Source organism: Zootoca vivipara, chromosome 2 (genome assembly GCF_965207765.1).
Source record: "Zootoca vivipara chromosome 2, rZooViv2.hap1.1, whole genome shotgun sequence".
Taxonomy (NCBI): domain Eukaryota; kingdom Metazoa; phylum Chordata; class Lepidosauria; order Squamata; family Lacertidae; genus Zootoca; species Zootoca vivipara.
Window position 1 is genome coordinate 67,945,337 of NC_142584.1, and position 23,083 is coordinate 67,968,419.

At 40.3% G+C, this 23,083-nt stretch overlaps 1 protein-coding gene across 2 annotated transcripts; it reads left to right on the top strand.

Moving 5' to 3' along the window:
* Positions 1–1,558: 1,558 nt before the first annotated feature.
* On the top strand, positions 1,559–22,511 carry RBM5 (RNA binding motif protein 5). Of its 2 annotated transcripts, none has more exons than XM_035105989.3 (25): positions 1,559–1,652; positions 2,558–2,622; positions 6,804–7,029; positions 7,453–7,656; positions 7,791–7,860; positions 8,291–8,364; positions 10,479–10,562; positions 11,367–11,427; positions 11,584–11,649; positions 12,748–12,908; positions 13,350–13,447; positions 13,644–13,731; positions 13,866–13,943; positions 14,853–14,925; positions 15,290–15,378; positions 15,762–15,840; positions 16,306–16,397; positions 17,164–17,325; positions 17,818–17,964; positions 18,043–18,117; positions 18,927–19,106; positions 19,741–19,815; positions 20,891–20,988; positions 21,079–21,208; positions 21,878–22,511. In XM_035105989.3, the coding sequence occupies exons 2-25, from the start codon at positions 2,606–2,608 to the stop codon at positions 22,001–22,003; spliced, it is 2,553 nt and encodes an 850-aa protein (XP_034961880.1). In that variant the 5' UTR covers positions 1,559–1,652; positions 2,558–2,605; the 3' UTR covers positions 22,004–22,511. The 2 variants fall into 2 exon arrangements, with proteins under 2 accessions (XP_034961880.1, XP_034961881.1); XM_035105990.3 differs by having other exon boundaries at positions 7,495–7,656.
* Positions 22,512–23,083: the final 572 nt, after the last annotated feature.

The window sequence follows — 23,083 nt, forward strand, 5'->3', positions numbered from 1 at the left end:
GGATCCCTCCATCGCTAACAAGGCAGTAAGAGAAAAACAAAAGAAGGGAAAAGAAAAGGAAGACTAAACAATAGCTCGTCTTCTCCCCTCATGCAATTCCAGTTCAATTGAAAAGGTCATGTCCCTCTGCATGGTTAAAAGACATGGAAAACATTGCAAAAAGATTGCTGTTTCTAAATCTTGAAGCTGCCCCCTCAATGTTGACCATGCTGCTGGTTTTAGCCACAGGCAGTGCAACCCTACGCATAGCTACTCAGAAGCAAGTCACACAGTGTTCAATGGGATTTGATCTTAGGTGAATATGTATAGGAGTCTAGCCTGGAGTATGCTACAATATTATGAGAACCCAGTATTTTTTTCGCCCACTTGATGAGTGGGCAATATCAATATCCTCTTAACCCATGCTTTCACAACAAATGCCTCCTTTTGGGCAAAGGGTTTAATTATGGGGTGCATATTTTGGTATTGAGAGGCATCCCACGTCTACCCACCCGCGCCAGCCATTTTGGTTTAGAATTAGGGAAGAGGGGTGTGTGTGTGTGAGAAATTGGGAGATCGCTTTCTCTCTTGCCCCACTTATGTAGAGACCATCTTCGCTGCCATTTCATACGCTGAGTAAACTAGCGGCAAGCCTTTTATTTCCCTGGCCTACCTGCCCTTATTAAGGCCAGTTTATGTATTTGCAATAGGACCAAGAATGGGATCAGAGTCCGCCTTGACTAGGCGCGTCTGGAGAGGGAGGGGCGGCGTCGGCTACAAAGCGGCTCAGTCGAGCAGCGGGGGAGACGTTTCCCCATTCCTGTACAGTACTGTGTATGCTTCCCCACCTCACTGTGCCCAATGAGACTTAATACCAAGTAAATGCGCACAGGACCGCACCCATTACGTGCTTCGCTTGTTTCTCTACTCCGGAACGTGGCAGTTCTGCAGAAGAAAAGGCTTTTCTATAGACTGCATGTGCATTGCGATGTGCCATTAAGGCGTGTGTTAGAGAGCATACTTAATACCATTTCGCCATTATTATTATTTTTTTTAAAAAAGTAAACATCATCGTGATGTATTCACACGCTCCAGACTTCTGTTCAGCTCGCCGGCTTTATGAAATGGCCGTGATTGCCGACGATGTAAATTTCACAAAATGGTTGTCTGCCCAGCGGGATCTTTGCAGTCGCTACACCTCACACTTTTGCACAAAGCAGGCTCCGCGGCCGGCGGTGAAGAAATCCCGGGAGATGCTGGAGTCAAGAGGAAAGCACTTCGCATGGTCTACTTGGGACCTACAATCTTGCCGGGGCGTAACCAGCTTCGCATCTCTGATGCCCCATCACGAACATTTTTGGGCACAATCCCTCTCTTCGCCCTCCGTCCGCCACCCCCACCCCGCGAAACGCAATAAACGAAGGTTGGGCTGCAGCACAGCGACGCTACCCAGCAGGCCGCGCGGAGCTAGAGCCCACCTCTTGAGCTCGCGGCTCGCTGGAAGCTTCCAGCAGGAGGAGGAGGAGGAGGAGGCGGGGAGCGCGAGGGATTGTGGGTAGAAGACGGCGAGCTCCCCTTCAGCGCCATTTTGTGGTGTTTGACAGAAGCTGCTGTGGCTGCTGCTGTAGCTGTTGCGGTGGCAGAGGCGGCCCTTGGCCCATTTCTCCTCGCCGGTAGGTACTGAAAATCGGACTTCCGATGCTGAGACGGCTATATAGTCAGTAGAGAAGAACTCGGGAAGAGTCCTTAGTCTGATTTGGGAATAACGAATTAGGGTGGTGGTTTTTTTTGGCTGTTCATGGGACTTTTAAGCCGTAACTGGAGCCTCTACAACTTCGGAGGCGGCAAAGAGAGAGAAGAGACGCTATAGGGAGCCCTGTTTGCCGGGGGGGGGGGCGGAGGTGGTTGCGGCGGTTTGGAGCGCCAACCGTCCGCTCTCTGAAGCAGGGGGAGGCTTAGGAAATGCTTCGGTGGGAAGGAGCTTCAGCTTTGGGTGTCCTTTGAAACGCCTTTCCTCCGAGTCGCCGCTTCCCCTTCATTGCGTTTGTGGAGAACTCCGCATAATTGCTATTGTGGTCCCTATTGTTGGTCGCCGCAGGTGTGGTTGCGTCCTGCGTTTCTCTCTCTCTCCCCTGCGGAATATCGGCCACCATTAAACGCCGCCCTGTCAGCGCCAGTCCCTTGCAATGCCCAGGGGGAGGCACCCGTTGTAGAAAGGATTATTCTGGTCTAATTTAACCAAGACCAGCGTGGCCATTCCGCTTCTGATTCCTTCTCGACATATGCGTACCTTAGCGTGACTTTTTGTGGGTATCTGAATGTGCCTTTTAACAGCTCTGCAGATAAACCTTTTACAGCGATTCCCTGATTATCTTGTTATTTTTCTCTTTTTTTGCTGCAGCGAGGGTACTGAAAGCTAATTTTTAGTTGAAAGTACGCTGTTGGAGGGGCATTCATTAGTAGGGTGCCTGACCAGGTTTTTGTAGGCATTATTTTGGAGCCTTGCATTTCTGCACAATGCTTTTAAAATGATCGGTGTCTGCATTGATTGATTGATTTTGTTTTGTTTTCTAAATAGGCAATCCAACTCACTAGAAGCAGTTTAATCAGGAACTGAAGGCAAGCCATGGGTTCAGACAAACGGTAGGCAAAAGCAAACATTGAAGTATTACATAATGGTGGCTGCAATTTCAGAAACACTTTTTTCTGATGTTTCCTAAATCTGTGGTATATCTCTTTAGCCATCTTCAAGCATTACTTGCATGATGGGAACATGTGTGGCCAGGGGGGCTGCATGGTCACTTGAATAGCCCCTGCTTCTGCCTTTTTGGGATACAGCTTATGAAGCAGAGTGCCTATTCGCTCTACAATACAAAAACCTGGACAATCAGGGTTCTAAATTGTGTAGGAAGCTTGCATGCACCTTGTTGGAGCACACCAAATACCCATCTTGTCCAGCATCTTGTTTTTACAGTAGCCAGCAAAATGCCTGTGGGAAGCTTGCAAGCAGCACTTGGGTTCAACAGCACTCTGCCCACATAGGACCTTTGGCAATTGGTATTCAGAGGCATATTGCTTCCAGTGTCATGGATTTGTTTAAATCTTTTTTTAAAGCCTTCCAAGATGGCCCTTATTAGATCTTGTAGGAATCAATTCCATATTTTTATATGCTGAGGGGAAAAACATTTTTTATTGTCCAGAATTTTCCTACATTCAGTTTCACTGAATGATCCCAAGTACTGTGAGAAATGCTTTTCTCTAGCCCCCTTCTGCACATCATTCATAATTTGGTACACCTTTATCAGGTCCTTCCTTACTTTCCCTTTTCTAAATTAAAAGGCCCCACATGTTGAAACCTTTCCTCATGGGGGGGGGGGTTGGTTGTTTAATCCCCATGATTAAATTCAGTCTCCCTTTTTCAGCTCTACAACATCCTTTTTAGGAACAGAAGCCATAATTGTACTCCATATTCTGTGTATGGTCAAACCAAAGATTCGTATAACCATATTATGATACAGTAGCTTTATTTTCAGTGACTTTCCTAATATCCTTAATAGGAAAATCAGCATTTTCACCGCTGCTGCACAACACAACATTTTCATCAAACTATTCACTAAGGTCCTCTTCCCTGTCAGTTACTACCTGTTCGGATCCTATAAACACATGTGAAATTGGGATACGTTTTGCCCCAATGTGCATCATTTTACACTTGATTATGTTGAATTGCATTTTCCATTTTAATAGCCATTTACCCATTTTGGGTGGATCCTTTTGGAGTATCTTGCAATGCTTTTTGTTCTTAACACCTTGAATGATTTGGTGGGTTCAGCAAACTTGGTCGCCTCACTGCTCATCACTAGATCCATTCATGACAAAGAAGTAAAATTTCTAGTTACTCTAAATGACAGCGCCCTTGAATGGTGGTGACCCTCTACTCTACTTGATCTTTGGCATCCAGCACCTTTCGTGACTTGTAAATGTTATTGAATTGGCTACAAACAGTGACCATAATGCTTTCAAATTGAACATACATGTAAGTGAACAATTGTCAAGATAGTCTCACACGACTGCAAAAGAAGAAACTTCAAAATGCTTGGGGGTTGTTCAAAACTATAATAATAAAAGCTCAGCTAAAATGTATATTGCAGGTTAGAATGGGTACTATCAAGCCAATGTAATTAACTAGCAAAGTCAAATAATTACTGTATATGGAGTAAGGTTTCTTTAAATAAGTAGAAGTCCTATCGAAATGAGAACAAAAAGGAACATTGGACAATGAGGTATGTAAAAAAGCACACTGCCATAGCTATGAATTTATGCTGATCCCTTTTTAAAGCCATCCCAGTTGGTGGTAATCACTGCCTCCTGTGGAGAAACACTTTCTTTTGTCCCCTAGTGCAAAGTTTATCTTGCCTGGGCCGGATCCGTCCCACGGAGATCCCTCCGTGGGCCAGATTGCGGGTGCACGTGAGCATGCGCCCCTGCGATTTTCAGCGCCATGGAAGTGAGTCGTCGCACTGTGGCGGTTTAGCGCGCAAGGGCGCAACTCAGTTTGGGGGCAACTCAGGGGCCAGTCAAACAACCTCCATGGCCCTTAGATTACTGACCCCTGCCCTAGTGCCTAAAAATTCTAAATCCCTCCTGTCATCACTTGTCTTATCCATGCATTGAGATTAATCACCTGTGCCTGTCTAGCATACTGGATATGTAGCACAGGCATCCCCAAACTTCGGCCCTCCAGATGTTTTGGACTACAATTCCCATCTTCCCCGACCACTGGTCCTGTTAGCTAGGGATCATGGGAGTTGTAGGCCAAAACATCTGGAGGGCCGCAGTTTGGGGATGCCTGTCCTAAATGCACAACCACTTTCACCAAATGTTTTCCTCCTGTGTTGATGCTTTCCCTGTACGTGTTCACCTTACACAGGTAAAGTAATAAAAGCTGCTTTGATTGTTTTGATGGAAAGGAAGAGTAAAAATGTGTTTAATAAATAAGTGTCTTTATAAAGCATTTGAACCACTTTTGTGTGTGTATTAACATAGAAAAACAGTTGTGTATTTAACATATTAAAGAAATACACAACACAGCTAAAAATGAGCTAATACGGGGGTCAGCAAACTTTTTCAGCAGGGGGCCGGTCCACTGTCCCTCAGACCTTGTGGGGGGCCGGACTATATTTTGGAAAAATATATGAATGAATTCCTATGCCCCACAAATAACCCAGAGATGCATTTTAAATAAAAGAACACATTCCACCAATGTAAAAACATGCTGATTCCTGGACCGTCCGCGGGCCGGATTTAGAAGACAATTGGGCCGCATCCGGCCCCCAGGCCTTATGGGGACCCCTGAGCTAATACGTTACTTACAAGAACCTGAGCAAGAGAGACTGTACGATACTTAGGACCCAACTATTTGTATATTTTACCACACTAGTGTAAACAGAAAATAAGGACATATATCCCTGTAAATTTAAATCATTCCTGAAAGCTAACAATTTTGGAGTTCATTTTTTAACAAATAGATTTCTTATTTTTTGTCTTTACAAATGTTAAGTAAGATCCATATTAAGTATTTTTTTTTAGCATTTTAGCCATGTCCCAAATACTAGAAAACAAACCCCAAAAACGCAGGTAGGGAATTAGTTTTCCAGTGAAATGCTACTGGGATTTTAAAAGCAGTTAATGTATCAATCATTTCTACACCTTTGTTGTCCTCTTAAGTAATTTACAGAACAATCCTATACATGTTTTCTTAAGTCCCGTCTCCCCCAAAGCTTATTACCTAGCAATTTGTTTTGGAATTGTAGCCCTGAAAACTAAAATCCTGAAGTAAACCTTTATTTATTCAATGTAAAACAGCCAAATTTCAACATTTACAGTTTTATATACTTGCAAAAATTGAGTGCAATTTTCATGCTGTCTTCTATAGTGTTAGCTATTTAGTCAGTCATCAATTAATTTGAATTTTTTTATAAAGAGGCAAAAATCACAGGAAAAGAATTGATTTTTTTTTTTGCAATTTAACATTCTTTACCAAAGGACACATATTAGTTAGGATTTCTTAACATGAATGTCTCCCTATAAAGTCACAAGTGCATAATAATTCTTATTAGTCAAAGTTGTACCTGAAATTACTCTCGGCCACCTTTATATATTCCTGGGTAGGTCTTTATGAAAAGGGAGAATCACATACAAATTACAGGCAGCGACCATTTCAGGCACATCCAATATGTGTGTGACTGCACATGTGCATTTCGCTGAATCCAGAACTAACACAAAAAGGGGTGGGGTGTTTGCAGGCTTTTTCAATGGTGATTCAAATACTGTATTGGCCTCACTTTTTCCCCCAATTTCCGACTGTGAAAAGTTTTAAGTGCGGCTTAAATTCGCAACTTTACAAAAATTTGCTTTTACCCTGCTGAAACAAGATTTGGTAAAACGGAACAGGTGTGAATCCCTTCTGAATTTTAAGGGAGTGGCTTATATTCAGGTATTGTCTCTCCTCCCCCCCCCCCTTGAATTTTAAAGGTGTGGCTTATATTCAGGCCAATACGGCATATGTGATTTCACTTTAAGACACAGTTACTTAGAATGTAGCCCCCACATAATTTGGGAGTTACTTGTATAGCCATGTTCTCTCTCTCTCTCTCTCTCTCTCTCTCTCTCTCTCTCTCTCTCTCTCTCTCTTTTAAGCCATTGTACTATGATGCCCCACTTGGGGCTTTATTTCATTTTTTTTCATAACCCTGCTGATCCTGTTAAAAGCGTTGCTGATTAATTACATTTTTCAAACTGTCTGACTTGACTATCTCTTTGTGTAGTGTGAGCAGAACTGAACGGAGTGGAAGATACGGCTCTATCATAGATAGAGATGATCGTGATGAGCGGGACTCCAGAAGTCGTCGACGGGATTCTGACTATAAAAGATCTAGCGAGGAGCGCAGAAGTGACAGATACGATGACTACCGGGATTACGATAGTCGGGATTATGATGGCAAAGATTATGATGGCAGAGATTATGATGGTAGAGATTATGACAGTCCTGAGGTGAGCGTAATGTCTGTGTGCATGGAAAGTTTTGAACAACACATGTTTTAACTTTGGTTACTGTTATGGAGAAATGGGAAACAGGTGGCCCTCCAAATACTCTTGGTTAGCATTTTCCATCATCCTTGACCATTGTCCATTCTGGCTGGGACTGATGGTGGTTGGAGAACCTTGATTGTCAGAGGGCTACAGGTTCCTTATCCCTGGCATAATGAGTGTTTTTGTATTGTGCTGTTTCCTGTGTTAATAAATGGTACATTTCCTAGCTTTACTTACTATATGGAGCTCATATGGCCAATATTTTTTCCGGATACTGACTGTAGAAAGTAAATGTATCACGTTTCTTAAGCAAAGAAAGGATTGTTTGAATATGGATTGAATGATTTTCACAAGTCCTGATTGTTTTTTTTTTAATGGATAAAGTGCTATAGAGTTAGCTTGCTAAAACACATGCTCACTTGGCAGAGAGAGCGTGAACGCGAGCGGCGTAATAGCGACAAATCAGAAGATGGATATCATTCTGATGGGGACTATGGAGAGCATGACTATCGAAATGACATTAATGATGAGAAAGAAAGCAAGACCATCATGTTGCGTGGGCTCCCTATCACTGTTACAGACTATGATGTAAGTAATATTTAACTATTGTCTTTAGAATATTTGGATTACATTAGAATAAATGCACAAACAGCTTATATAATCTTGAAAAGCACTCAATTTTTAATAGTAATAGTTTTTTTAAAAATTAAACTTGCATACAGATTCGCGAGATCATTGAGTCCTGTGAAGGCCCTCGGCCCGCGGATGTAAGGCTGATGAAGAGAAAGACAGGTGAGAGTGTTAACCTATTTTTTGGCAGTACCTTCCTCTTCCCCAGGCCTAAAACGTTTTCCCCACACCTGCAAGTACAATCAGAATGAAAGGTTTGCCATGGGTAAGGAATTTAGCCTTTTGAAAGGCTGTAGATAGTGGAAGAAGCCTTCAGATTTTTATATATTAAAGGGTATGGTAAGTAACACTGTTAATTTGTTTTTAAACTTTAGTAGTTCATTGCATGGTTACCTTTAAACATGGATCCCATTCAGGTGTTAAGGCAGCTTGGTTTCCTTGCCATGGCAAAACAAGAAGCAAATTCAGAGTTGACGTCGCATTTATAAAACTGCTTTGTCATGAAGTAATGAAGCAGTTGGAGAGAGATTCACCTGTTTTAAAGGAACTGACTAACACAACTATCCCGTCTATATCTGAATGCTGTCTCTAGGTGTAAGCCGTGGTTTCGCCTTCGTGGAGTTTTATCACTTTCAAGATGCTACCAGCTGGATGGAAGCCAATCAGGTTGCTTCACTCACAAAGTCTAGATTATTCCTGAAAATGGAACAAGTCTGTACAGTTTTTAAAAAGGAATAAATGAAAGGCTGAAGGAGTGGTTTGTTCCAAAACCATGACTTCCTAAAGATTTAAAAGCTTTGTATATGTTAAAATTTTCAAAATGTGTTTGCATAGTGCTAGAGAGCCCCAATAGATTTGCCAAACCGCCTGTTATAAAATCAGCATATTACTATTCTGATAGTAATAATGTATAGCATTTTACTTGACTGATTTGGTCTCTAAACATTATTTCCATAGTAACATCTCAAGTTTCAAACCATATAGGCTTTTTTCTGAATGCAGCAATACTGTATGTGTGCTTTATGCTAGCGCTAGCTGTGAAAGGGCAATCTATTAAACTACAGCTGCACTTTTATAGTAACACATATGCCTTTTCAATATTACTTAACAAATGAAAGTGGAACATTGTGCAGTATTACTAATGTAATCAACAAAAAATGGTAATTAAAATAATACTGAAATATCTTCCTACTTATTTCCAGTGCATTGGTATGCTTCTGGATTACCAATACTTCAGTTTTTCATAGCAAAACCTCTCTCCTACTGAATTGCTGTTAAGCTAGACCTATGCAGCTGGTGGAGATATTAAAAATCTATAAAGAGCAGAAATACAATTATTGTGGCTTAAAAACAAGATTGAAAATGCATCTCTTGCTGAATTTTTCCACTTCTGACATCCAATAACTGGAAGTATAATGAGTATTTCTGTGGACTTCATATCATGGGCAACCACCACAGCAATTAAGCTGAAAGAGTACCTAATCCTTGCATACATTAAATGACTTTTATGATGTCCATAGCATGCATTGGTGGCACACATGGGTGCCTGAATTAACATTAACTGGATTTACTAGTAAACTCTGCACAATTTTTAACATATACAAAGCTATATCAGTATTCATCTTACTGAATAAATTTCAAATTCACTCCAAAAAATAACCACACATCCTCTAGCATAGGGAAAAGTAGTCAAATCTCCCCAGTGGCCCTGTTGCTAACTGTCAGACAAACATGATTTAGTGTAAATATGCCAGCAACGTGTGTGTGCATAACCCAGTTTGTTCTGGGTCCTTCAACCTTCCCCTTACTTGCCTACTCTAGCAATAAAAGGATGAAATATGCACCCTAGATCTACCAGATACTTTAAGTTTCTTCATGCCATTTATATTTAGAACTTTACTTTCGGACGTAATATTTTAGCTAAAAATTAGGTTTAGCATACACATCTCAACATACTTAAAGGTGCATCTCTCTGAATGAATAGCTGTTAATGGCTTACAGAAATTAGGGGAGGCATAGAGGAACTATGTATATGTAGGAATCAATAAAGTTTAAGTTGAGAAACTTGGCTTCTTCGTATACAGTTAAGCAGCTAATAATTTATAACGTCATTTTAACTTTGAAGGGGCACTGAGAGCAAAATCAACTGTTACCCTATTGTGAAATTTCAGTAGCATTGTAGTTATTTGAAGAAAGCTACTGTCTGAAGAACGCAAATTTCTTATACAAGCTTTTATGTGAACTGATGAATTAGTCAAAAAAGATTCATACTGAACATGTGTTCAGTTAATGACCTTTTGTTCAGCCTCCAGGAAGCTAACCAGGGTCTTCTTGGGAGAAATTACTTTCAAGGGGCACTTCATGAAGAAAGCAACTGAAAACAGTCCATTTGTTTTGAAGTTTTAAAATTCTAGGGTGTTTGGAGTTGGGAAAGAAGCGAAGCAATCACTTGACAATATTTTTAAAGCGTGTTGCTATGCCAGTAGGACTCGGTCTCCTTTGAGACATTTCCTGGTTCCATGTCAGCGCTTAGTTTTGGCAGCTTGATCAACACTCCCTGATTCCGTTTACTTTTACTGCACATCCCATTTTCTTACTGCCCGTGTCCTCCTGCAGGATTGAATGGGCAGAGTGTAGGAGGCGGTGGTTGGTTCTCTACGTCCTCCCCATATGTTGTCCATTTAATTCATGAGCACTGAATCCTCCGAAGTGTGCTCTGCCATGGGAAAATGGACATCTGTGCCGTGATACAGGAATAACAAAACGTGCTTTTTTTGCAGAAAAAACTGTTGATTCAAGGGAAACAAATCGCAATGCACTACAGTAATCCCAGGCCTAAATTTGAAGACTGGCTTTGCAACAAGGTAAAGCAATGTTTCACATCTTTCCTAGTTGCTATTTAACTTCATTAATCATTATTGGCTACATCCATGGAAGTGACTATTAAATTTTAGTAACATTTAAATTTCAGAGCTATTACAGCAAAATTTAAATAAAGTATAAGGCTTGCCACAAACAAGTACAAACAGTTGAGCAAGAATATACATACCCAGGGAATGATCTGAAGGTGTGTGAGGCCATTCCTTGCTAAAGCTAAGCAGGTCTGTCTCTAGTATTCAGTGCCTGGTTTGGTGACTTTCTGGGGACCACTAGTACACTTCCCTGGGTTCCACATTGGAAGAAAAGTTGGGGATAAATATGAGAAAATAGAAAGGTTAACAAACTTTAAAGGCGAAAGCCACTGATTATTGGCTTTATGTAGAGATGGTATGGTGTTCTAAAACGATGAGAAATTCTGTGTGTTTTCCTTTATCTGCTCTTAATGCACATTCCAGGGCTATAGACCCATGCAGCTGATGGAACTGTGAGCTCTAGCTCTTTTCAAACACTGAACAATGTTTACTCCAAATTCTGTAATATTTCAATAGAAAGATGGGCATTGCTAAGAAAATGCTATAGAGGATAGGCTAGTTTATTTTATAGAGGCTACTTGCAGAATTGCTATTTGTGTGAACGGGTAAAGTTTGTTGAGACTGGTATCTGAAGGCTGCAGATGATTATATGTGGTAACAGTTTCACTTTAAATTAATTGGTATAAATGTGGTATGCTACAGCAAGCTTCATCAGCTGAATGATCTAAAAATGTAATGGATTTGTTTGTTTGTTAGTGCTGCCTTTACAACTTCAGAAGGCGTCTAAAATGCTTCCGTTGTGGAGCAGATAAATTTGGTAAGTTCTATTTGAGTAACTTACACTAAATAGATACTTTTATTTCACAATTATTAATTATGCATGTCATTCTTACTCTGACATAGTAGAACCGTCTTGATGTATCAACTTAAGTTACTGCATGATTAAAATTATTTTTCCTGATTTGCAATAAAGATTCAGAACAGGAGGTACCACCTGGAGGACCAGAGGCTGTTCAGTCTGTAGACTACTACTGTGATAGTGAGTAAAGTCTCAAGTCTTCTATTATACTGTGGGATTGGTTGGCCGAAGTGTGTTGCAAGAAGTCCATTTCCTACCAAGATCCCCATAGATTTGATTAAATATTTTCATTTTCATTTCTGAAGAGTAGACCATAGGGCAAAAATCCAAGGTGCTGAAGCACAGTAACCCAGAGATTTATAAGTAGTATGAGATCGTTTTAGCTCAGGACACTTGAAACCCAAATTTAGCCCTCACAGCTGTTGCAGGGCTTTCTTTACCCCCCTCCCCCCCTCAGTCTTCAAGCATGCTTTTCTCTGTTGATGTTTTTAAAACTGATCTTTCTCTACCACCACTCTAGGAGCACATACTCCTGCTTCCCCTCCTTAATACATTACTCTTCTTTTTCTTTCTCACCAATGGCTCAAGTTTCAAAATTTTCTCAAGTTTCAAAATGCTTTGCTGCAGATATTGTAAGCTATTCTTGATAACGAAATTTTCTAATTATGAAATAATGTTAAGCATAATAAAACATTTTGGCACTTTGAGAATTGGTTTTCCCTTTACTCACTGCTCTCCCTCCCCTTTGTGGGTCCCTTGCTGTCGACAAGAACCCCCCCCCCAATTGTTTCCTCCCCTGCAGTCATGCTATTTCCTATAAGACTTGATTCTCTTTATTGGGGTTCTTCCTGCTCCCCATTCTTCGTACATATAGGAAAGGCTTCCTCTCTAGCTTCATATTTATACTAAGAAGTTCTAACATACAGGCATCAACCGATTTATGTGATTCCAAGTGACAAACGCCCGCCCCAGAAATCGCTAGAAAAGAGGAGGTGGGGGAAGCTTATACGCATTCCACCATTGTGCACAATGACCGATAACATACTCCCACATAAATCAGGGGTTGCTTGTACTCATATTTAAAACTACATCTTACTAATGTATTCCTGTGATAGTGAGTGTAACATATAAATGACTATATCAATATACCTTAGGTGTTATTGCAAAATATTAATACAATATTTTTAAACTTACAACGTATCATGAATTTGGTGGATTCTTACACTTAAAGGGTAATATACGGAGCATCTTTTAATAACTTGTTATTTGTTCCCCTAGCTCTTATTCTCAGAAACATAGCCCCTCACACAGTAGTGGAATCGATCATGACAGCGCTGTCACCATATGCTTCACTGGCAGTAAATAACATCCGACTTATTAAAGACAAACAGACCCAACAAAATAGAGGCTTTGCTTTTGTACAATTGTCTTCAGCAATGGTGAGAACATACTTTTTTCACTTAGATACTGAATTTCGCATATGGTCACTGGAAAGAAGTAAAAGTCCTATTTCCTGATCATATTCAAGTTCAGTGAGATGTGCAGCATCCTGAGCAATTGCACCTTCTCTAGCTTTGGAGAGGTAGTGGAATTAAAGCAACTTTTGGAGTATCATCTTATTGAAGTACCACATTTATGGCTTACATAGTATTAAATGAGTGGACAAGACACTTCTTAAATGTGGTGAGAATGGTACAGCATTTGGTCATCTTATCAGTCAGTGGCATTGTATCAGGCCATTAATACTCTTAATAGAACAAAATCTTGTGTAAAGGTATGCAGTCCATGTGATGTGCTTGCCTAGCTCAGTGCCCTTCTGAGCAAGAATTTTGTGTTTTAATTTGAGCTTTGTCCAATACCTGCAATTACTTTTTTTCTAGGATGCTTCTCAGCTGTTGCAAATTTTGCAGAGTCTTCAGCCACCTCTTAAAATAGATGGCAAAACGATTGGTGTGGATTTTGCCAAAAGTGCCAGGAAGTGAGTTTCATTAACTGTTGCTCTTTCATATTTAAAATGTATGTCAAATTTTCTCCAAATGGTAAAGAATTGGAAATTGGTATTGCTGCTATATTTGCAAATGTCAGTGTTAAAACTGAAATGAAATGGTGTTTTGAAGCTTTTTATGATAGCAGGTTGTCTGTGAAATGTTCTTAGATGTTTTTCTTGTTTTTAGGGATTTGCTTCTCCCAGATGGTAATCGTGTCAGTGCTTTCTCTGTTGCTAGTACAGCCATTGCTGCAGCCCAGTGGTCATCAACCCAGGTAGGGGATCTGAGTCTAAAATGGATGGTTGTTAATGACCTTGCCTTATTCCATCAATTTAAGTAGCCATCTAAACAGCCTTTGTGTTTGGTTTGGTTTGGTTATTTACTTTACCATATCCTTTAATTTTATAGCCTCAAAGTGGAGAAGGTGGAGCAGTTGAATTCAACTACCTCCAGCTGGGACAGGATGGCTATACCCAGTACACTCAAGTACGTATGATTAATATTATCTTAGGATCCAAGCCACAGTTCACAAGCGAACAGAAAGAAGTTGACAGAAAGTTTCCCCTTTTTCCCACCCCACTCCAAAAAGCCTATCCAGGGCTATGAGATGGGGGGCCAACGAGCTTCTCGGAGGATAATGAATCGTCCCAAAATTTGATTGGGCTCTTCCCCAGTTTTTTTGCAATTAAGCTGAACCTTAGACAGCATTATCCAGAAGATTCCCCAACCCTCCAGGAGGCAGAAAACGTCATCATTATTATGCATTTCATTTCTATACCACACTATATTTTAAAGGAGGGGGAATCTCAAAAGCTGTTTACTACACATTAAAACATCAAATAAAACAATCCAAAATCAAACATTACTGAAGAAAGTCAAAGTATATATTCAAAACAACATAACAGGAAACTGAAGATTTCAAAGTACAACATTACAAAAGAAGTAAACCACAGAATGCAAATTTAATGCAACAAAAATATCTTAAACATTTCATAAGAAAACATTGCTAAAGGAAGTCAAATACAAAATGCACATTTAAAACAGCATAATTAACAAGAGAATAAAATATTATCTTAAACATGGAGTGTATCTGCTGCCGTTGCAGCCAGTCCTGCCAATGGTGGTTCATGGTGGGTGGTGGCAGTAACAGCTCAGGCCTGATGACCCGGGTCTGCACTAAAGAGAGAACCAAAATGGTCTCCGACCTCTTTAGCAGCCTTAGCTTTTTGTAGCTGGAGTCAGTCAAGGCCTGCCCTCCCAAGCCGGGTGGAAAGAATTATACAGGGCAGGTAGCAGAACTTCCAGGACTTTTATAAATTTCCTTTTGTTAAGAGCCAAGCCTGTCTATTTATATTATGGATCACACAAGTAATTTTGTCTTAATTCTTTGCATAGTGTTCACAGGATTATCAGCAGTTTTACCAGAATCAAGCAGGAACATTGGAAACAGATACAGCTACAATATCAGGTAACAGTTTCCTCTTCCTATTACTGTGGTAAAATTCTACTTACCCATGTTCCTGTGCAAGATCTGTATGGAATATTCAGTGCTGGTCTCTGCATTCAGTAGAGTGGTATACAAGAGTAAACAATTAGTTTCTGTATTTGAACAGTCTAGAAAATCTAAATGCTCTAGTTCAGGCATGGCCAAACTTGGGACTACCATTCCCATCATTCCTGACCACTAGTCCTGTTAGCTAGGGATGATGGGAGTTGTAGTCCCAAAACAGCTGGAGGGCCAAGTTTGGCCACGCCTGCTCTAGTTGGAGTAACAAAGTGCTATTGTAGTTTTTCAGATTGCTTTGCTGAACTTCTAATAACTCTGTTGCCAGGTACTCCAGTGACAAGTGCTACTACAGCAGCTGTTGTTTCCCAGAGTCCTCAGTTATATAATCAACAGACCAGCTCTCCCGATTCTCCGGTAAATACAATCTGTATTCTGTTGGACTGAGACTTTAGGTTATAATAATTTGGAAGGTACATTCGTCTGAAAGATATTGGTGTGGCTTAGTAGAGCTTGCCTGTGTAAACTCCATTTTGGAAGTATTGACCTGTACTGTACTGTATGTAGTATACTGGATAGGTTCATTTAAGGCATTCTTCGAGATCTGGTGAACTCCAGATGTTTTGGGCGTCAGCTTCAGTTCACTCTGCTTTTGGCCATCCTGATTTGGCTGGTGGGAATTGTAGTTAAAAAAACATCTGGAGGGCACCAGGTTGAGGAGGACTCAGTGTAAGTTATTGAACAATTGTTGTAACTTTTAAAGATCCTATTTTTAAATTGTCCCCCCTCCCTTTCTATAGACACAAGTAGCACAGCCAGGCACTAGTGCACAGGTGCCATCAGCATCTCCAACTGGCGTGGTCCCTGGCACCAAGTATGGTAAGCAAACTTCCCTTCCAAGTAATCAGTGGAAATAGACAGCAGTTTACACTCATACGTCTTGACAGTGCCCATTTTTAGGACAAAAGTAAGCATGTGGATAGGATGAACTTTGTTTTTAATCCGCTGCAGTGTTTTCCTGAAGTGAGAATATCCAAGACCTTTTGGGGTTGGGGGGGTTGGGAGGCAAAATGAAAGGGCAAAGGCACTGCTGAAGGAAATGAGTGATACCGAAAACAGGTAAAAGGGAGTCGAGAATGATTATCAGCATTGCTGCTTTTGGGTGTCTCAGACCTAGGGTTGATCAAGACTAGCTACTTCATTTCATTAGTTCGTTATGAGCAAGTTGGTCAGACAACTGCTTTCTCATATTTACTGTTGCGATTTGTGGTTTTCTTGACATCTACTAAGTAATGGTGATTTAACACACGCAGTTAATAATAGCTCACACTTCTAAATTTTCAGCTGTTCCAGATACTTCTACATACCAATATGATGAATCATCAGGTTTCTATTATGATCCTGTAACAGGGCTCTATTATGATCCAAACTCCCAGGTAAACAGTGCTCCCAGCTCTTTTTAATCAACTAAAAATAACATGGGGTCATAACCTGTGCTGAATCGTGCATACCTTTTGGAAACAGAGTGTCATTCAGTACTGGATTAGCAACTTTGGGAGTAATCTGTCTCCCAGGCCTTGAACAGTTACTGTCAGTGGAGAGTACTGGGGTAGAAGGACCAATTGTCCAGCTTGGTACCGTGTTTCTCTGAAAATAAGACACCGTCTTATATTTATTTTTCCTAAAAAAACAACACCACACTCTGGCTTATTTTCAGGGGATGTATTAATCTTTTCCTCTTCCTCCTGCCGCGGCCGGCATTGCTGCTGTGCCTATCACTATGTCTTATTTTTTGGGTATGGCTTATATTCCTTGAATGCTTAAAAATTCTGCTATGGCTTATTTTATGACTACGTCTTAAAATAGGGGAAACGGTATTAATTTGCAGTAGTGACATGTGCATTCATGCATGTGCTGTTCACAAGCTGCCTTGTAGCCATTTGATTGGTATGTCTTTCAAATCTTTGGTATTATCTGAAACAATGTTTGCACAAACAGACTATATTTCAGAAAATCAGGGGCTGCATAGAGAGTTTCTCTGTCGATTAATAATGTGAACCCGTAACAATCCAAATTTAGCTCAAATTTGTTCTTGGTTTTGGTATCAGTCTCTACACGAGTTGCATATGAGGAAATTTTTTTTGAAAGGTGACTTGATCTATAGGATATAAATATGAATAGATATGGGTTTTCCCCCCTCAGTACTACTACAATGCGATAACACAGCAGTATCTTTATTGGGATGGTGAGAAAGAGACCTACATGCCTGCAGCAGAGGGTACATCTTACCATCAAAGTAATGCATCTTCCACAAAAGATGGGAAAGAGAAGAAAGAGAAGCCCAAGAGTAAAACAGCTCAGCAGGTGATTATCAGAATGACAGCTTTAATTGATAAGATCAGTTTGCATGTTTGAACACAAAACACTCTTTTTACTTAAATCACGTAATGAAAATTGCATGTCTTATTAACAATATTAAGTGAAAAACTGGATAGCTTAAAGTATTTGGCACCATAAGCAGGCAGAAAAAAGTATATTTACTAGAAAGATGGTTACATGTTTACATCATTAATGGGTCCCAATATGCTCAAATCACTAACAGAATGACACCTCTAGTGAACCTAGGCAATTTAGTAATATAACCTTTAAACAACAAACTAAACACTTGAGTTGGTTATTAAAGATTTCCAAATACATGTCTTTTCACACTAGTTTGATAACTCATTTGACAAAATTGAGTTGCATGTGAATAACCTGAAATCTATAGGTGCAGAAAATGTGGTATTGTATCCAGATACGAAATTTGATTTGTTTTATTGGTATAGACTGAATTTATGTCAATGTTTCCCTATTCAGATTGCTAAAGACATGGAACGTTGGGCTAAGAGCCTAAACAAACAGAAGGAGAACTTCAAGAATAGCTTCCAGCCTCTGAATGCAAGGGAGGAAGAAAGGCGAGAATCTGCAGCAGCTGATGCTGGCTTTGCTCTATTTGAGAAAAAGGTAAAGGTTGGTAAGATTTAGTATCTAAAAAGGATATTGTATACGGTCTTTGGGCTTATCAGTTCTTTCTTTCTTCAGGGTACCTTGTCTGAGAGACAGCAGATAATAACAGAAGTTATAAAGAATGGTGGTGAAGATGACAACCCACTGAAAGTGAGTGAATGGAAACTTGTACTGACAGTGTTGTTTAAGGTTTTTGTTAACATGCCTACTTCATAAATAAGTTTTGGCTAGTGCTTCCTTTAAGCTGTGAAACACCTGTTCTTTTTGTTATGGAGCAAGAATCAGTCCCCGTCCCCCCGTCCCCAAGCTTATATTTAGTGGTTAATCTTATTTCAGCTAAACATGTTAGCTTAGGCTTCCGTGTCCTTTATGCAATAATCTAGAAGTTTGCAGACATAGAGGTACTGAAAACAGGAAGGAGTGTTTTGGGACCCTTTTAATCTTTGGAGTTGCAAAAGGGCAGTTGGCCATTGTGATGAAACTTTGTTGTTCTTTGCTGGGAAACTGATCTTTACAGTAACTCCTTTCTCTTTAGAGTCTTCCTTCTAAAAAGGAAGTAAAGCAACACCTTAGAGTTATGGGATATGGGACATTCAGTAGAGTTCTAATCTTGTCAGGGAATCAAATGCAGTTTACATGTTCATAGGGTGCCTCTGTCAAGCATGTTGAGCTGTAGAACAGCAGTGGCCTATATCAACCCTCTAGTACAGGCATCCCCAAACTACGGCCCTCCAGATGTTTTGGCCTACAACTCCCATGATCCCTAGCTAACAGGACCAGTGGTCGGGGAAGATGGGAATTGTAGTCTAAAACATCTGGAGGGCCGAAGTTTGGGGATGCCTGCTCTAGTACCTGGTAGAGCCCATAACAATCTATTGTCTATCACCTGCTGCCCTTTAGTGTGATAGAACTTGGCAGCTTGTATTTATTGGGCTAAAATGACATTACTACTCTTCCAGCGTGGATTGGTGGCTGCTTATAGCGGAGACAGTGATAATGAAGAGGATTTCTTGGAAAGGCTGGAAAATGAGGAAGAAAAACTAACAGACTGGAAAAAAATGGCCTGTTTGTTATGTAGAAGGCAGTTTCCAAATAAAGAAGCTCTAGTCAGGCACCAACAGCTCTCTGATCTTCATAAGGTAATCAACTTCTTCAAACAATAAACTCAATATTGCAGAATTGTACAGTTGCCACCCCAAAAAACAGAATATCAACTTGTTCTCTTGGCTTGGCCTGGGGGGTGGGGAGCATGGAAGGTGGTCAAAAAGGTTCTGGACAAGTGGATATTTCCCTCTTTTCCCTCTGTAGTTTGAACCTTGTCATAATTATAGTTACTTATATCTCACCCTACTAAGTATTACTAAACTCCATTTTAAAAAGCACAATAAGCAATATCAACATAAAAAATGTTAGTTGTTCCACAGAGTAGTTGATAGAATAGCCCTGGCTTTGCGGGGTGGGGGGCAGTAGTGAGCTGGAGCACACTTAATATTATTATGCCTGTCTATGTCTTCTGTTGGGATACTTTCCACAGGGTTGTATCCCACATGATGGAGGGCGGGGGGTGCGCACAAATTTTGTCTGTCTTTTTACATAGACAAAATAGTATGTGGCATTGAGCTTTTCACTTGCAGTGTTTTATTACTTATGGATATCGCTCATTAGGAATAAAACCGTAAAGTAGTCTTAAATAGAAAAGTTTTTTTTTAAAAAAAAAAATAGCTTCCTGCGCAAGTGTCAGTTCAATTTTGATGACTGTTTTTTCCTATAAAGCAAAACATGGACATCTACAGGAGATCGAGACTATCAGAGCAAGAGCTTGAAGCCTTGGAAATGCGTGAGAGAGAGGTGAGTGGTATGTAAACAAGACAATAGATTTTGAGGTGTTCATTCAGCCCCCAGGCAACCATTCCACAAGCATTCTGTTGCGATCCCCAAGATTTGGGTTAATTCTGTTGCTTTCAAAAAGAAATTGGAATGGAAGAAATGCAAACTATGGTTCTCAAACACGAAATAAGTAAAAGATGGGAAGTCCTGGATTGAAACTTGGTAGTTGAAAAAAGCTCAAGGAGAAGGAATACAGTTGAAACTCAGAAAATTAGAATATCGTCGAAAAGTGCATTTATTTCAGTAATGCAACTATATTTTTCTTTTTCTTTTAATGTTTACAAATGCTTTCTTTGGGAAATTCCACAGTAATAAAACAAATGGTTACAATAATACAAAAATAAACATCACTATTACATTTCATTAATTACATTCCATTTATAATTGACCCGCCTAACGACAAATAATTAAAATTATAACAAATAAAGACTTGACATATCTTGCTTTGCATGTCATGCATCTATCTCATATTGGTTTCACCTTTTAAGTTGCATTACTGAAATAACTGCACTTTTCGACAATACACTCATTTTCCGAGTTTCACCTGTATATCTTGCCAACCCCTGACATTTAGGAGCTTCCAGTGTCCTAGTTTTCTGGAACACATAGAAAATAGTACATCTCGTTTACATGTGTCTTTTGGGGTTGGGAATAAAGATTTTATATCAACTAGTTACGCAGCCAAAATGTGCAGAATGATTGCCATGCATGTACTTTATGTATTCAAAAGTCAGGGGTATACGGCGAGTATATTCCAAACTCTATATTTTAACTGGAAAAGTTGGGGGTCGTCTTATACGCCTGAATATACAGTAATTGAATCCAGTAGCAATAGAGTGGGATCAGTCTGTATGGTGTGCATCCGTTCTTTCTCTGTTTCTCTACTGTTTGGATATTGTACTTGACTCTCTTGCGTTCTATGCTGCCTATATCAATAGATGCCACATTGTTTTGATACTTAGAGGCAGAAGAGTACTAGAGTATGTGCTGGGGTTGACAATGAGTTGAGAAGTTGATGAAATTGATATAATTTCAGATGAAATACAGAGACAGAGCAGCTGAAAGACGTGAGAAATACGGCATACCAGAGCCACCTGAGCCAAAGCGGAAAAAAGTGTTTGATGCAGGCACCGTGTATGTATTTGAAATATTTTACCATTTTACAGTTAAAATAAAATTCTCTAAATCTTCCTTAGTTTAACTATGTGTTCTTCTTTTTTTTAGGAATTATGAACAGCCCACAAAAGATGGCATTGACCATAGTAATATTGGCAACAAAATGCTTCAAGCTATGGGCTGGAGGGAAGGTTCAGGATTAGGAAGGAAATGCCAAGGTATCACAGCCCCCATTGAGGTAAGCAAGGATGAGTTGTATATGGTTATCATCCTAGATCAGGCACCCCCAAACTGCGGCCCTCCAGATGTTTTGGGATACAACTCCCATGATCCCTAGCTAACAAGACCAGTGGTCGGGGAAGATGGGAGTTGTAGTCCAAAACATCTGGAGGGCCAAAGTTTGGGGGTGCCTGTCCTAGATAGTTTAAAAGTTGTTTTAAAATCTGAATTACACTAAGTGTCTTAAACATGCCCACGCTTCCATCTCTCTTGAACAGAGGAGAGATGCTCAGAACTCATGAGCAAGTGTGGCAGTGCAGATTTAGGTGACTTTCCCATTGGGGGGCACACTTGCTCACACCATTTTGTGCTCCTGTTTCTTTCTGCTTTTATGGATGTGACAGCCATTTTGTGTTAACCATGGCAGACGTTTTCTGATTAACACTCATGGCACTTTCCCAAATGTGTCCACTGGCCCAAAAAAAGGTTGCTGAATTGGGACAGCATACCTGAGGAATATTTTTTTTGGGGGGGGGGGAATCATACTTGCTTGGCTAAAAAGTGAGTTTAAATTATTTTTCAGAGGTGGGGTGTTGTTCACCCATTGAGACTTGTGATGAATGAAACGTAACTTCTGTGGTCATTATATTTACTTTGCTGCTGTAAAAATACCTGTGTTTCTTTGCAGGCTCAAGTGAGAATGAGGGGAGCTGGGCTAGGAGCAAAAGGTAGTTCTTATGGTGTCTCCACAGCAGACTCTTACAAAGATGCAGTACGGAAAGCTATGTTTGCTCGATTCACTGAAATGGAATAAGCTCTGTCCATCTTAGAAGCAGAAAAGCATGAAACATCTCACCCAATTTTTCCCCAAACAGACTGTTAAAAACCTTATGACCTTGGAGGCATTGCAGTTACTTACTTAACTTACTTCCGGTTTCAGGATTTCCATTAATTCCAGTGTGTAATGCTTCTCTTTGTGGATCATAAAACACAAAGCACCACAGCTTCATGTTGGAAGAACCATAACTTAGATTAAAAGGGGGTGCTGGATCTTTATACATTTTTGTATATAGTGTAAATTTATGTGTCATGCTATTAAATTTGTGTAGTCTAAAACCCACACCTGTCCTGTGGAGCAGTTGAGGAAGTGTTAATGTGATTTTACATTGTTATATCTGCCTACTTTGTACTGTTTCTCATTTTTGGCAAAACTTTCCTGTATATTTTGTAAAATATGTCTTTGTATAGGTTTTTTTTTGGAAGATTTTGATTATAGATGCCAGTCTAGGCTTCTTTCTAGAAGAAATAAAGCCTAAACCAAATTTTGTTTCTCAATGGGAAAAGTTGATTTGTGGCAAAAAAAAATAGGTGACGATGTCTAACTACCTGTTTGCTGATAACAAATAGATAAAATACCTCTGGTCCTGCTCTGAAGTATTGAGAAAAGGATCTGTATGTATGGTATAGGTAAAGGTACCCCTGACCATTAGGTCCACTCATGGATGACTAGGGTTGCGGCGCTTATCTCGCTCTATAGGCCGAGGGAGCCGGCGTTTGTCCGTAGACAGTTTCTGGGTCATGGGGCCACCAGCATGACTAAGCCCCTTCTGGCAAACCAGAGCAGCACACGGAAACACAGTTTACCTTCCCGCCAGAGCAGTACCTATTTATCTACTTGGACTTTGACGTGCTTTCGAACTGCTAGGTGGGCAGGAGCTGGGACTGAACAACGGAAGCTCACCCCGTCGCAGGGATTCGAACCACCAACTTGATCGGCAAGCCCTAAGCCAGGCATCCCCAAACTTTGGCCCTCCAGATGTTTTGGACTACAATTCCCATCTTCCCCGACCACTGGTCCTGTTAGCTAGGGATCATGGGAGTTGTAGGCCAAAAC

Excerpts from the sequence above, each read along its gene's own strand:
- RBM5 (XM_035105989.3), top strand. Across the intron at positions 11,650-12,747 it reads TGTAGACTACTACTGTGATA|CTCTTATTCTCAGAAACATA; the intron begins GTGAGTAAAGTC and ends TTGTTCCCCTAG. Across the intron at positions 18,118-18,926 it reads AAGATGACAACCCACTGAAA|CGTGGATTGGTGGCTGCTTA; the intron begins GTGAGTGAATGG and ends CTACTCTTCCAG.